This window comes from Aethina tumida, chromosome 7, assembly GCF_024364675.1.
Source record: "Aethina tumida isolate Nest 87 chromosome 7, icAetTumi1.1, whole genome shotgun sequence".
NCBI classification, from domain to species: Eukaryota; Metazoa; Arthropoda; class Insecta; order Coleoptera; family Nitidulidae; genus Aethina; species Aethina tumida.
The window spans coordinates 4,755,138-4,772,595 of NC_065441.1; the positions used below are offsets into that span (position 1 = coordinate 4,755,138).

General features: G+C 28.7%; 1 protein-coding gene across 1 annotated transcript in view; it reads left to right on the plus strand.

The window, feature by feature from the left end:
- LOC109605236 (carbonic anhydrase-related protein 10) overlaps positions 1 to 17,458 on the plus strand; it is a 178,174-nt gene that overhangs the window by 100,497 nt on the left and 60,219 nt on the right. Inside the window, exons 3-4 of the mRNA XM_049970166.1 lie at positions 6,095 to 6,231; positions 10,518 to 10,709. Of these exons, the coding sequence (XP_049826123.1) occupies positions 6,095 to 6,231; positions 10,518 to 10,709 (329 nt within the window). The remainder of the gene's footprint in view (positions 1 to 6,094; positions 6,232 to 10,517; positions 10,710 to 17,458) is intronic.

Below are 17,458 nucleotides of genomic sequence, written 5' to 3' on the forward strand. Positions count from 1 at the left end.
CCGGCCCATGCCCCCAAAACTGCGGCCCCACTCCCGTGTTAAGGCGCGATGTACTATCTAATTAACTTGTTACGTGCTAAATGATTTAAAACTTTAATGTCTAGTTTTAAAACGTTGTTAAGCACGCTCGCGCTCGAATTATACAATTAACGCGGCCGGGTGCAAATCATTCCGTGGCATGTGTACAGGGATCAAAAACCGAAAACGCTTATTGTAATTTGTTGTTTTATGACGGTTTGCATTTTTATTCGGGGTTGAAATTAACAAATTTACTTCTCTCTATTTTTCTATTTTTCCCGGGATTCTGTAAAATTTAAATGCAAATGGATTATTATTCAGTTTTGCCTGGATAAGTTTTATCTGTTTCATACGCAATGAAAAGCCTCCATTCGTTGTTCCACTTCAATTGAATTGAATCATTGAAGAATTTGTCACTTGTAAATTTTGATGAGTTGTGATGCAATTAAAAGAATATTTTCATGTGTTCATATAAAAATAAAAAATAGATGGAATATTGTTCAGTTTTGTCTGTTTTTGTACATGAACATACTCAGTAAGTTACAATAAACACCTTCTATCCGTTGTCACACTCCAATTCTCTCCTAAAAGTATTTGCCAGTCAGAAATTTTGATGAATTGTGACGTAATTAAAAGAATATTTTCCTCTGTTTGTAAAGAATTAAAATACTAGTGAAATATTGTTCAGTTTTGCCTGTTTTTGCACATGCATATACGCAGCATATTACAATAAACAGCTTCCATTCATGATTCCACTTCAATTCTATCATTGAAGAATTTTTTAGTTGGAAATTGTGATAAATTGTGATGTAATTTAAAGAATATTTTTCTGTATTTGTATAAAATTAAAAATTAAATGGAATATTGCTCAGTTTTACCTGTTTTTGTACATGGACATACTCAGCATGTTACAATAAACAGCCTCCATTCGTTGTCACACTTCAATTCTCTCCTGAAAGTATTTGCCAGTTAGAAATTTTGATGAATAGTGATGTAATTAAAAGAATATTTTTCTGTATTTGTATAAAATTAAAAACTAAATAAAATATTGTTCAGTTTTACCTGTTTTGGACATGGACGTACACAGCATATTATACAATAAACAGTCTACATTTGTTGTCACATTTCATTTCTTTCCTGAAAGTATTTTCCAGTAAGAAATTTTGATGAATTGTGATGTAATTAAATGAATATTTTGCTGTGTTTGTAAAAAAATAAAAAAACAGGTGAAATATTATTCAGTTTTACCTGTTTTTGTACATGGACATACGCAGCATATTACAATAAACAGCTTCCATTCATAGTTCCACGTCAAATCTATCATTGAAGAATTTTTTAGTTGGAAATTGTGATAAATTGTGATGTAATTAAAAGAATATTTTTCTGTATTTGTATAAAATTAAAAACTAAATGGAATATTGCTCAGTTTTACCTGTTTTTGTACATGGACATACTAAGCATGTTACAATAAACAGCCTCCATTTGTTGTCACACTTTAATTCTCTCTTGAAAGTGTTTGCCAGTTAAAAATTTTGATGAATTGTGATGTAATTAAAAGAACATTTTCCTGTGTTTGTAAAAAATTAAAAAACAAGTGAAATGTTGTTCAGTTTTGCCTGTTTTTGTACATGGACATACGCAGCATATTACAATAAACAGCTTCTATTCATGGTTCCACTTCAATTCTATCATTGAAGAATTTTTTAGTTGGAAATTGTGATAAATTGTGATGTAATTAAAAGAATATTTTTCTGTATTTGTATAAAATTAAAAACTAAATGGAATATTGCTCAGTTTTACCTGTTTTTGTACATGGACATACTAAGCATGTTACAATAAACAGCCTCCATTTGTTGTCACACTTTTATTCTCTCTTGAAAGTGTTTGCCAGTTAGAAATTTTGATGAATTGTGATGTAATTAAAAGAACATTTTCCTGTGTTTGTAAAAAATTAAAAAACAAGTGAAATGTTGTTCAGTTTTGCCTGTTTTTGTACATGGACATACTTAGCATATTACAACAAACAGCTTTCATTCATGGTTCCACTTCAATTCTACCACTGAAGAATTTTTCAGTTAGAAATTTTGATGAATTGTGATGTAATTAAAAGAATATTTTTCTGTATTTGTATAAAATTAAAAACTAAATGGAATATTCCTCAGTTTTACCTGTTTTTGTACATGGACATACTCATCCTGTTACAATAAACAGCCCCCATTCGTTTCACACTTTAAATCTCTCTTGAAAGTGTTTGCCAGTTAGAAATTTTGATAAATTGTGATGTAATAAAAGAACATTTTCCTGTGTTTGTAAAAAATTAAAAAACAAGTAAAATATTGTTCAGTTTTGCCTGTTTTTGCACATGGACATACTCAGCATATTACAACAAACAACTTCCATTCATGGTTCTACTTCAATTCTACCACTAAGGAATTTTTCAGTTAGAAATTTTGATAAATTGTGATGTAATTAAAAGAATATTTTTCTGTATTTGTAAAAAAATAAAAACTAAATACAATATTGTTCAGTTTTACCTGTTTTTGTACATGGACATACTCAGCCTGTTAATAAATATTGTTCAGTTTTACTTGTTTCAGAACAATTTGTTGATTTGATAGTCCGATTAATCGTGGTGTAATTAAAAGAATCGTGATTGCGGGAGTCGACGAAACATCGGTACGTGCGTCGCGTAAGATTAACTAAACTCCCCTGCAAGGTGTAAACATAAATTCTAATTTAGAAGTCAAATAGCGGTGCAGGAGGCGTCGCAGCGCCGACTATGGGAACAATTGTTTTACGTGTTTCGCCCGTAAATCCCAATATCAAAGAGATTTCCATTTTGTGATGTGTGAAATGTCGTATCAAACCGAAAGTGCTTTATAACAATATCAGTTACAGTTTGCCATGTAATACATTTAAGACACACTATAGCTCTTGTGTTTAGTTCTTCCTTGATGTTAAATGACTCATTTATCCACGGAATAAGTTTCACAAAGCAAATTGGGTCTTTGTTTTACTATCAAAATGGTTTTTTGGTTAAAACTGAACTCAACAACAATGTGGAAACTGAATATTGGCTTTACAAATTGTAATTAATTATCTACACGGAGCAAAAAAAAAAGAAGATAATGATTGGATCACTTATGTGTTATTATCGAAATATTGCCAGACATTTTCTATTGTTAACGTCAAGTTTGGTAGACGTGGCGCGTAATTTACCCCGACTAATTTATATTTATTAAAACACAATAGAATATGAATGGGGATCGCAGCCGAGTCGTGACACTGACAAAGACAAATCATTTATTTACTTAATAAAAAACAATTTATAAAGGATTTCTCACGCCCGGCTGAAGACTCATTGAATGGCGGCTTGCGAGATTTCGTCGCGGGCAACTTTTCTTTTTAAACCGCACACAACAAACCGATACATAAAGACTTTTGTATGGAAATTTTTCATCAAACTTCAGTAAATGCTTAAGCCGAAACATCAACCGCAAAAATGTCTTCGCATTATAAATATATTAGTTTGCCTTTGGCTGCGGATATGGCATCCCGTTTTGTATATTACGTTTTTCGTAATTTCGTCGAACCTATTTCAAAAACAACCACTCCACTTGCTTTTTTGCTTCTAATATCCGAATATGAAAATTCTGGCTTATCGATGATGCGTATTGTATTGTGTGTTCCTGCTTGTTTTTGCAATTAGGTTTTACTTCACAAAGGATATGAAAAATTCGGTTTGGGAAGTTTTTTACGAATTTATTGGTGTATGCAGTCAACCCCGGGGGTTGAATGCCTACTAGTATGTTTGTTTATCCTGTTTTAATTACGAATGTTACAATAAATTTGAAGTCACTTAATTATTATAATAAATATATTAATTTTAAGCATCTCACTGTGTGCTATTAATTAGATTATTGTACAAATAGTTGAATTATAATATATAAATATCCTATATAATATTAGAAAGTAGATTTAAAGTGGTTTATGGTAAAGGTTAAATATTATCCTAATCGAATTAATTGAATCATTGATTTCTCTCATTTAAGCCATACTAAATTGAGGATTAAGAAAATTACATTATGCATATAACACAGGTAACTCCAGGTAGTATGTAACATCAATATAAGCAATTTATTTATAAAGAAATAATCACAAACACAAGCAAAATGGATTCAAGCAATAAGCAAATTCCAAAGAAGAACATGCAAACCTTCCATGAAACTTATATGAAAAGCAGGAAGGACCAAAGTATCATGTGGAAGAGTCTAATGATTTATAATATTGAAAAATCAGTACGAGAGTATCATCACCAAATGAAACGAACATTAGAGGTAGAAACTGAAAACCTGACGAAGGGTGTGGAGAGTTTGAAAATTGATGAGGAGAACCCTAAGAAAAGGAAGAGACTGACACCATACGAACTGGTGTCAAAGAGAAGACGAACAATTTGAAACTCGTTTATTTTTGGAAATTATTGTACGGATTTATTTATTGAAAGTAAATGAAATGTTCAAATTAAATTAGTTACATTATAGTAAATAATAATAATATAATTATCTTTATTTAATTTAATACAATCATGAAGTACACAAGCCAAAATTAATTACAAACAGAAATATCAGAGGCTCTTCAATATATCGAATTTGAGGACATGTATTATTATTGATCTTAAATACATGTAATGGACGATTTGTATGTCTTCATTATTGTAACTTGTCCTTTATAAATAAGAAGTCGCTTTGAGAGCACAGCATTCGACAATATCATGGATTTAACAGATATATTTTTGTTTCTACATTTGGAGTCTTAAAAAGTTGGAGGGTAATAAAACAACATAGAAATATCTGATATAATATCCGATTTACGACAAAATATACTGACTTGATATATTTTAAGTATGAAGCTGGTCTGAACCATACTACAGTGAGGATAAGTAGTAACAAATTTGACATTAAATATTTTACAAAATTATATGAAATCATTTAACAACCTTGAGGAATATAGACTTTGACTTTAATATTGCTTTCAAAATTATTATTCATTCCATTAAAAAAATTTATGTAACATATTTAGAATATGAAAATAGTATTTTTTAATACTGTTTTATTATTTAATGCATACTCCCTTATTAACTTTTCGTCCAATATTAAATAAAAAAGACATCGTTAGTAAACGATTTCCTCAATAAAAATGTCGAAATTAAATTGATATGGATGTCGACCACTTTATTCATATAATATAGACAATTTGGCTATTATGTACGAATGCTTTGATGTCTGGGAAAACATTTTACATTTTATTGACTGCATCATCATCAAATGATTTATTGAGAGGAAAAAAGGCCGACTTCTCGATCATCAAAAGAATCGCCCCGCTTTGAACTCAAAACCACCACATATATTTCTTGTTACGGTCTTTTGTTATCTGGAACTGAACAACCCGGAGACATGTTGAAACTTGGATTATTACATTAGCTTATTTAGTTTTACGCCAGAACTTTACGGACTGAACGGAACATTTTCTTGGCTGTTTTTAATTAAACTAATGGAGCCGCATTTTTAGATAGAAGTTTTAAAAACTGGGTTATAAAACTTCAATAAGAATATTTTTATTTCCTTTAATAATCCGTGAAATCAAAAAAAGTATTTTTGCACCTTTTATTATTTGCATTTAATAATGAATCAGTGACGAACAAAAGAGAAATTATTTGATGTTCCATTATATCGAAAAAATTCAATAAAACATTAAAACGTTTCATAATTGATTGTGCGATAGCAATCTATTATTCAATTTAATAGTAGGGTGTCCGAAATGTTCATTTGAATATGAAATTAATCCGGTCCAAATGAAACATAAATTGGAATTTTCCTAATAATTTCTCTGACACAAAATAAATATGCACGCATTGTTTTTTTCGTATGTTCGAAACAAATATTTATTTGGAACTAATGAGATATAATTTTTCCAAGCAAATAATTGAAAACATGAACTGTTTTTAATCGATTCCGCTTTTCGAAACAATTCATGGTTGAATTAATGGATTTTAAAGGCAATATTTTGTTTGTTTCAGGTCCCGGTTATTGGGGACTCATGAATCCACAATGGAACATGTGTTCAAAGGGCAGGAGGCAGTCTCCAATCAACGTCGAGCCAGACAAACTTCTATATGACCCTCTTCTAAGATATATCCATGTGGATAAACATAAAGTAAGTATTTAATATTAAATTGTGAAAATAAATATTAGAAATATTAGGGAGGTAATATCGTTTCTTAACATGTCATTTGTCAGTTTATTGGGTATCTCGAAGACGTGCCAAAGTCTTTTTAAAATTATTAGTACTTCTAGATAATTTAATAGTAATACAACAATTGCATTAGATAATGCCCGTCCACATATTGCCAGGAATACCTCCTGGGAGCCTCTCATGTGAATTTACTGCTTTTTTTTAACAAAGAGGGGAAAGTCTTATAAAAGACTAAAAACTCCTCTCCGGGCACCGATCTGAAGATCATAGCCAAATGTCTCAACATATATGACAATTTATATATGGATGAAACAGGATGTATATGCAGGGCATAAGGGCATATACGGGTTTGCTGAATCAGAAGACACAAGACTGGCAAAGATGCCAGCCCCCTGTCAACTGTGTTCTGAAGAGCAAAACTAATCTGAGGAAGATCTGAGATCTTCCTGGGGAAGGATTGGACTTGCGGGGTTGGATACCCACTGCCTCTGGTTAGTGGAGTGGTACTGAGCTCCAGGACCACGACAAGATGGATCCATCATGTGGTGAATTTACTGCCTTGGCCACTCATCTCTTAAGACCTTTCTCCAATCGAACATGTGTGGGATATAATGGGGAGACTCATTGTCAGCTTCTGACACTTTATGCTTTAAAGATTTTTGTTTAATTTATTCTGCACTAGTTTCTAAAAAAATTGAAATAAATCATTTAGTTTTAGGTGTTTTTTTTTTGCACGCAATATATATTAATGTCTTCAGTAACTGTCGCTTAAATTTTCAATATCTTATTCCCCAATTATCCAATAAATATATGGAAATAAATAAACACGAAACACTTTTTAATGTCGTAAAGTAAATGGCGAACATAAATTATGGCTCGTTATGTGATCGCGGCTTTTTTCCTTCAAACAGAGGGGGACGACCGTTTAATTCGAGATCTGTCGAAAAAAGCAATTATCTCCGTAGACGCCGGCTGCTATAAAAAAGAACCTTTAAATGAATTTAAATCAATAGAAGGAACGTTTTTACAAACGGTTCCACCTCTCGACAGTTTCTAATCAGATTCCGAATTAAAGTTGCCGAACCGGGGGGGTGGAAGGCGATTATGTTACATTCCCGGATTTTCGTTACAATTATAATTAGTAGTGAAATTTATGGTTGTTTTAATTAATTTGTGCCGCAACACATTTCGGATGTGTTGTGTGTATTTATGGCGTCTGAACAAATAAAACACACACTGGAGTCATTTAATCAACCTTTAATTATAAAAATCGTGTCGCGAGCGGTAATTCAAGTTTAATTCATTTCGTGTAGACCGCACGATAAATTTCAGCGGCATTAAATGTTTTTTCGAAATGATTAAATTTTTTCGCTCAGGACGCGGGGAGTTTTGAATGTCGGGATAATGACGTGGTGTCGGTCCGTAAAAAGTATCCTGAGGTTTAAACTGTACATAATGGTTTCGATCATTAGTGGCGGGCCGCAGAGCACTGCTCCACTGATTGAATGATAGATGACCTCGATGCGGACAATATTTCAACTCACTTTTACTCCCATCATCATTTGTCATACATCAAATATTTAACAATGGTTCTGTTAATACTGCCCTCGGAAAAGGGGAGGCTTAATAATTTTCGGACACTTTCTATCCGGGCTTTGTCCGACAACACCTTTTCGCCTTTGTACTTCCGGTCTTTTAGCCCCAAAAATTTCTATGAGGGTATGCATCTAACTTATTATTAATGAATATAAACTTACTAAATACAAAAGAAGTTTTCTTTTACTTTTATAATTTTTGCTTGTTAATATTGCATATTTAAGTTTTTTATTAAACATATAACAATTAAGGGATTTTATATTTTTATAAAAAAAATGATATATTACTGATTTATTTTAAATGTTAGATTTTTTTCATTTTTTAAATTTCAGAAATTTAGTCTTCAATATTTTTATCTTTTTAGGTATTTTTAATATTCTCTAATTTTATACTTTTTAGAATTTTTAACTTTTAAATTTTTATTATAAATATTTTAACAATGTAACAATTATTAACATTTATATTTAAAAAAAAATGATATATTATTGATTTATTTCAAATGTTAGATTTTTTTAATTTAATTAATTTAAGATTTTTTATATTTTTTTAAACTTTTAACATTTTTCGTAAATTTCAAAAATTTAATCTTCAATATTTTTATCCTTTTAGGAATTTTTAATGTTTTATATTTTTATACTTTTTAGAATTTTTAACTTTTAAATTTTAATTATAAATATTTTAACAATGTAACAATTATTAACATTTATATTTTTATAAAAAAATGATATATTATTGATTTATTTCAAATGTTAGATTTTTTTAATTTAATTAATTTAAGATTTTTTATATTTTTTTAAACTTTTAACATTTTTCGTAAATTTCAAAAATTTAGTCTTCAATATTTTTATCTTTTTAGGAATTTTTAATATTCTATATTTTTATACTTTTTAAAATTTTTAACTTTAAATATTTTAACAATGTAACAATTATTAACATTTACATTTTTATAAAAAAAATGACATATTATTGATTTATTTCAAATGTTACATTTTTTTAATTTGATTAATTTAAGATTTTTTATATTTTTTAAACTTTTAACATTTTTCGTAAATTTCAAAAATTTAGTCTTCAATATTTTTATCTTTTTAGGAATTTTTAATAATCTATATTTTTAACTTTAAATATTTTAACAATGTAACAATTATTAACATTTACATTTTTATAAAAAAATGACATATTATTGATTTATTTCAAATGTTAGATTTTTTTAATTTAATTAATTTAAGATTTTTTATATTTTTTTAAACTTTTAACATTTTTCGTAAATTTCAAAAATTTAATCTTCAATATTTTTATCTTTTTAGGAATTTTTAATATTCTATATTTTTATACTTTTTAGAATTTTTAACTTTAAATATTTTAACAATGTAACAATTATTAACATTTACATTTTTATAAAAAAAAAATGACATATTATTGATTTATTTCAAATGTTAGATTTTTTAATTTAATTAATTTAAGATTTTTTATATTTTTTTAAACTTTTAACAATTTTCGTAAATTTTAAAAATTTAATCTTCAATATTTTTATCCTTTTAAGAATTTTTAATGTTTTATATTTTTATACTTTTTAGAATTTTTAACTTTTAAATTTTAATTATAAATATTTTAACAATGTAACAATTATTAACATTTATATTTTTATAAAAAAATGATATATTATTGATTTATTTCAAATTTTAGATTTTTTTAATTTAATTAATTTATATTTTTTAAACTTTTAACATTTTTCGTAAATTTCAAATATTTAGTCTTCAATATTTTTAATATTTTATATTTTTATACATTTTAGAATTTTTAACTTTTAAATTTTAATTATAAATATTTTAGCATACAACAAATTTCAGAAGATTTTTTAGTTAATTTACAGGTTTTTTATATTTTTATCGTTTGTTTATTTTAAATTTAAAATTATAGTTATAAATATTTTAATAATGAAACAAATTTTTCAAATTCAATGAATTTCCAATTTTCTGAATTTAAATAATTTACAGAATTTTTTACGTTCTTAATTTTTTTATATTTTAGTAAAATTTTAATATATTTATTAAAAACTTTAACATTCTAGAAAAAATTGTTTTTTATTAATTTACACATTAAAACTTTTTGTATTTACACATTGTAACATTTTTATTACATACAATTTTTCCAAAATTTTAATAATTAATAATATCATATAATTATGAAAATTTTTTGATTTTCTATATATTTTATATAGATTTTATTGAACCATATTTGAAACTTTCATGTCAACTTTCTGCTATATTTAAAATACTTTTTTTTATTTTTTTTTTTTTCATTTCTAAATGTTTCAAATTTCAGAATTTTCATATATATATATATATACGCAATAATAGTTTTATTTTTAAATAATTTACATATTTTATTGACAGTATTTTAGAATATCCATTTTTATATTAAAATGTTTATTAAATTCACATTATCTAGAGTATTTATATTATTTTTAATTTTTATAAGTAAATTTTACTTTATCAATATACTTTATATTATTTATTTATATTTATATATTTATTTATATTTATTATAAATATATAAATATATAGATAAAAGTACCAGGCAACAATTTAAATGTTCAACAAGTTATTAACTTCAAAAATAATAAATACTACATCCATTTAATTTTGTTTCAGGTCAGCGGGATGCTGCACAACACGGGCCAATCACTTGTTTTCCGCGTGGACAAAGAGACAAAGCAGCACGTTAACATCTCCGGCGGCCCCCTGGCGTACAGATATCAATTCGAGGAGATATACATACATTACGGCACCGAGAACCAACAAGGATCCGAACACCACATCCACGGTTATTCGTTTCCGGCCGAGGTAAATTTCACCGTAATTGGTTATTGTTAATTCAGATGCAGCTGCACGTGGAAGACGTGGAAGTGTGCGATTGTTTGACACGTGACTGGGGCGCAATCGAAATCAATTTTGTTATCGGTTAAGGGACTATTAAGTTTTATGGAGCTGCAAGAAGCAGTCCATAACTTTCACAATGGCTGCATAAATGCAAACTAACTTTGTGGAGGGGGATTAATTAAAATTGATTTTCGATTGAAATTGCTTTCTTGGGTGCTAAATTACTGTTAGTTCGTTTTGAATTCATTAGGGTTAACAACCTTATTTATGGTACGTGCAATTATTTTCTTCGTATGTAAATGTGTAGTTTTATTACAATTGCTTCAGTTGAAAGGGAAGTTCTAAAATGGCAAGACATCTGATTATTTCCAGGCCATAAAAATGAACCTTATAAAAGAATGGATAACGGTTCTTATATGCGTACTTTTAAAGTTGGAACATCATTATTTTTATTAAAGGGACAAAGTGACTGAAGCTGATTCAAGAACAAAGAGAACTCTTCTGAAATAATTATCATAAACGTGTTTGAATGCCTCTTCTTATAATTTTATTTCGAGAGCGTGGAAAGTATACAATTTTTGTTTCTTTTTAACGAGGTATAAAGTCTTGGAAACTTATAAAGCGTTCAATTATATGCACCATAGTCTTTCTTAACAATTTTTAGACGTAAATGACGTAGAAAAAGTTTCGAAATTCACTTTTCTTTATTTACATACTTTTGAGACACAAGACGGGTCTGATTTAAAATTGCATGTCATTACTGAAAATTGTCTTTCTATAGTACAGGGGCGTGCTACGCACAATTTTAGTTTCACAATACAAAAAAAACACATCAGAAATTATATATATATATATATATATATATATATATATATATATATATATATATATATATATATATATATACATTGAGCTATTTATATTCTGTATAATTTTTTATAATCTAATTTCGAAAATTTTTACTAATTAAAAAATTTGTTTTTTTATTTAATATATTCTATAATTTTTTTAATTTGAAAAAGTATATAAATAAATTAGTTTTCAATTATTACATTGAGTTATAAAACTTTATACTTTTCAAGATTTCTAATTCTAATTTCAGAATTTTTATTTTTCTTTTTGTTAGTAAATTTCTATAGTTTACTTTTTTTTACTTTTATATATTTCATAATTTTTTGATTAATAATTTATATAATTTAACAAACGTTAATATAACGTTTATAAAAATTATACATTAATTTAATATGTATTAAATTTTCTATAAATTTTAGCATTTTAAATATTCTGAATCTTGTTGCGAATTAAAAGATTTTTACTATAAATTCAATTTAAATAATTATATAAATACATTAGTTTTCATTTATTAAATTGAGTTATTATAAGATTTTATATTTTACAAAGTTGCTTGTCACAATTTAAATTATTTCTAATTTCGAAATTTTTTATAACAAATATTTATTTCATTTTTTATATGATTATTTATATAATTTGACAATTATTAACAATGTTACTTGTTAAAATTTAAAGAAAACTTTTATAAAAATTCTAAAAAATTGTATATTAATTTTAACATTTTAAAATTATTAATATACACTAAATTTTTAAGAAACTTAAACCATCTTAAATATTTGAAAGTTTTTAGCGAATTAGAAGATTTGTATTACGTTTAATATTATATAAATTATTCAAAGAAACTTAACTTAGTGTTTATAAAATGTCACTTTATCATCAAACAGAACTTGTAATTCTTTGATTATATAGTTGTGTTGAAGATAAGATTTATGCGTAGTTTAATTAAAAATGGTAGATTTGATTTTACGAGTGAAATACTACACTTAAATACTTTAATATTTAAATTTATTGCACCCTATATATAATCACAAATTGTAAATCCTCTCAATCAAAGACAGAATTGGCAGAACAGAAACTCTGGAAATCATTAACAAACAATAGATTATTACAGTTAATAGACAATAGTAAATGATTAATGAATAGAAGAATAGGAAAGACCCAAGATTGGATCTTTGTGGCACCCCAGAGCTATGTAAAGCCCATTGTAGTTCACATATTGTTCTAGCTTAATAAGGTAGGAAGTCAATAGTTGAATAGTAGGATTTGGTAAATCCAATGGAGTTTAATTTCCTGGTTAATATTGAAAAATATTGAATAGATTTGTGTTGGTTGAAGCACTGATTGATCTGAACTTTCTGGTTATGAGCAACATTTTTTATTTCTATCTAAATCACGACCACATTTAACCTGATGATTTAAAGTTGAATGACCCTCTTGTTTAACAATAAATTATATAAATTGAAGAGGGATTCCTAATAAATGAAACTTTGATTAAATTTGAGAAAACACAATGGGACAAATTGTTTATCGGCGTCAATTAGCAAATTGTCACGCGTCACAATATAAAATACGAAAGCCATTGGTATAGATGGTAAATTACTCTATTGACAGAGTTCCATGTTAATTGTGCCATAACATGGAACATTTAAACTACCTAACGCTGTTTTCACTCTGTCAGCGATTTCTATTAGCATAGATCCACAGTATTGTTGCAATGCCAAATAAACGATTGCCATTGCGCCGAGTCCGTTGTCAATGGATGCAGTCCGCATGAAAACATGCAACTGCAACAATTATTTTAATGTGCAGGTAAAACATCGACCGCATCCATACCAATATCCTAAATGCATCGCAGGAATATCGATTGTCACGAATTAGGGCCTACGGTCCCATTCAAAAGTATGTAAATAGCACGTAGTCAAAAATTTCGCGTTTGATTTTGCAAATTGTTTTTACAAGTGCTGAATACATTTATGACTTTTATATTACGGTACATGCACTTTGAAATCGAATTTCCAAGAGTGTGTACGTGTTTGGGTCCTTCAAAGGAGAGTCAGCACTCAAACTATTTCCTATCACTAAAATTTGCCGACACGGGGATTCCATCTACGACTGAAAGAAAAACGACTGAATTATTTATTTATTCACCTGTGTGATATTATTGCTAGCAAATATGATATGAGTAGTTAGCCTTTGGAAAGTTAAGCAGTTGTTAGTTCATATGATATATATATATAGATAAAATATGTTTTAATAACATAAAAGATAAATGTTGTTGTTTTCACACGAAGTTAAGTTTGCCACGACCTATCCCTAAAAAATTGCGGGGCCTTACTTTTAACATCCCAAAGTTCTCGTTCTCCTCAACACTTCTACCTTTGACGGCATAGTGGAAATGTAGGAAGAAGCTCAGTTTGGACACTAAGAAAAAAGATTATACAGTATCTTCTACTTGATAAAATGCCTTCTTTCTTCTGTAAGTCAGAGGTTAGCAATTTGCAAGAGTGGTCACAAAGTAATCTCTCAGTTTGCCCCTCAGAATCTTCCTGAATCCACAAAAATTCTACAAAAAATGCATCTTCAATAAAATATCTTCAAAATTGAATAATTTTTTGTCCTCAAACTGTTTAAATTGAACCACTGGATTCCGGTTTTATCGAAGTATATAATCCTGACCACAAAGGACAGGTCGATTTTAATTGTGAGTAGCGAAGAGTTTTACAATTATAACTTTTACGACCAAAAACATCAGTTAATAATTTTAATTGAGCAACGCGCATAAAAGTAAATAATTCAGTTTTGATTGCGGTACGGTTTTAATTCCGTTTTTAAAAGCGGCGACGCGCCCGTAAAACGTTAGGAGGACGGGCTCCCATGAAACTGCGGCGGGCCGCAGTAAAACAATTTTTAGTGCTTATATTTATATGGGAGCATCGGCATATTCGGTTACCCGGCATCGGCATGTTGGAGCGTTTTATACCGTATTTATCAAAGTTTCTTTTCGAATTTATATATTAAGTGGTTCGGTGCCGGCGTGGGGGGCGGGAGTTTTTGGATGCAGAACTGAAACTTTATTTTTGTATGTGCGGCGAATGTTAAGTAACACACATCAGAGTTTTAGACAGTTTGATGTACTGTTCTCGGCAGGTAAAACGCTCCCAGGAACGCGTTACCGAACCTCGAATTTATATTTTTCGGTGGATCCGTCCAGACGTACGAATTATACTATACGCCACGCATCCATCCATCTTAAATAAATCAACGGGAGAGCGAAAAAGGATCAATCGATTCGGTTTGTCCGCATTTACGGATGCAGCGGCGATCTTGACGCCAGACGTACGCGATAGATCACCAAAAACCAATCCATTTGCACTTTTTCATTCAAATGATGCGACCATCGTTCATACCAGCAGCACCACATTTTTTGTTCTTCCTACTTCAAAATCAATATACTTACTGGCTAAAATGTATATTCCTTGGCCAATGTTTTTGTTCTACTTTATGATGTCATGTTGCAGTTTTAAATCCGATTATTATTAAAAGTTTACTTATTATTAAGTTTATCGTCTGTTTTCTTTGAAAATTTTTTTAGAATTCTGAATAAAAAACCTTTTTTCATATTTATAAACGACCTTAGACGAGTAGAAAATTTTCATTTAATAGTGTCTGATCTCGTAAGACAAAAAAATAGGAAAGTTAGGTTTTATTTTCTGTCATTAATTTGTTATTTTATCCTTTAACAATATTCTTAAATCTACTTTTTAAAAATGATGATAATCTTCCATCATGTGAATTTTTATTCTTCCACTACCAAAAACAATTAATTAATTAACTGAAATATCAGCTTCCATCTATTTCTGGGTCTACTCTTATAATTTGAACCCTTCTTTGTTCCATGTAATCATCATTCAGATTCTAAAATTTTGTAATGTTTTCTATTGGTTTTCACCAGTATTAAAATCATTACACCTACTTATATAAATATGTCTTAAAGACAGGATGATGATCTTCCTTCAATTCATTATCTCATCTTCTATTTCAGTATTTCTAAATGTGAATTTTAATTCTTACACCATCACAATCAATAAACTAACTCATTGAAACATCAGCTTCCTTCTATTTCTTGTCCTACTTTTATAATTTGAACACTTCTTTGTTCAATGTAGTCATCATTCATGTTTCAACATTTTGTAATGTTTTCTATTGGTTTTCACCGGTATTAAAATCACTACACCTGCTTATATAAATATGCCTTGAAGAGAGGATGATTATCTTCCTTCAATTCTTTGTCACATATTCTATTTCAGTATTTATAAATGTGGATTTTAATTCTTCCACCATCACAATCAATAAACTAACTCACTGAAATGTCAGTTTCCGTCTATTTCTTGATCTACTCTTATAATTTGAACACTTCTTTCTTCCTTCAGATTCCAATATTTTATAATGTTTTCTATTGGTTTTCACCAGTATTTAAATTTCTACACTTGCTTATATAAATATGCATTGAAGAGAGGATGATGATCTTCCTTCAATTCTTTATCTCATCTTCTATTTCAGTATTTATAAATGTGAATTCTAATTCTTCCACCATCACAATCAACAAACTAACTCATTGAAATGTCGCCTTTTCTGTTTATTGAACAACTTTTATAATTTGAACACTCCTTTATTCCTTGTGGTCATCATTCATGTTTCAAAATTTTGTAATATAATTTTATTATCTAAATATATCGTCAGGTTTTCCCATATTCAATATATTATTCACAAAAGAAATTAACATATTAAATAGATATGTATAATGTTACTAGTAGAAAATTAAAACAATAAAAATGTAAATTCATTCTGACATTTAGTTGAAAGGCTTGGAAAACATAAAAGTGAAAATTTGCCTCAGTTTCTATGAATTGTCACTTCTACTCAAGTAAATCCAGAATTATTAGTTTCAAAGGACAAATTTAATGAACAATTTCAGATACCTCTTCAAAGGCGTTTGACAATCATATTTAATTAACCAAATATTTTACTGTGATAATTCCATAAAGGCAATGATTAAGGCGTGGCAATTTTCACTGTAATTAACTTATCTCACGATAACACAGCAGCGCAAAAAAAACTGGCAAAAAGTTATAAAACTCGGGCCACTTTTCAGGCTAATACGAGAATATTTATGTCTCATCGTCGCGTCGTTGGCCATTGTGGTAAAGAAGATGTACGGGGCCCAGAGTCTTGACACTCTTCCGCCACATAATCTCAATGATCCACATACTTAAAACTCCTTTATGGCTGTCGCCATGAATAAAGCTTACTTTTATTATGAAAATATGTTTCGCTGCCCTCCATAAACCAACCGTCGATGCGCAGTGCTTGGCTTTAATGTTCTTATCGGTCCTTTCGGGATTATTGGGTCACGTACTTTGATTTTGTCCATCGATGTTTACAATGGTAAATTGAACTGAAGTCATGTGAATGCGCCGTCAAAAATATGAAACGCATCCCTTTTTCCCTGCCGCAACTATAAAAGTACCTTTTATTTTCGGCTCACTAAAAAAAAAAACGACACCTTTTTCAGTAAAACTACAATAAAAACGGGGGTTTTATTTAAGAAGTCCTGCACATTTTTTTCCGGCCGCTTTTATGCTGGCAAGCGCTTGATTTTACAACCATACATGTGTAATATTCTGAAAGGAACTGTTACGCGTTTGATATGGCGCGTCAAATAAATATGCTGCTGTAAATAAACCGAACGGACGCTGAAATTATTACCCTTTTTTTTTGCTGAATTTATTAAATTTCAATTCGTGTTTACGGTCGCACAAGCATGGGAAAAATATAAGGTTTGATAGTTAACTGATAACTCC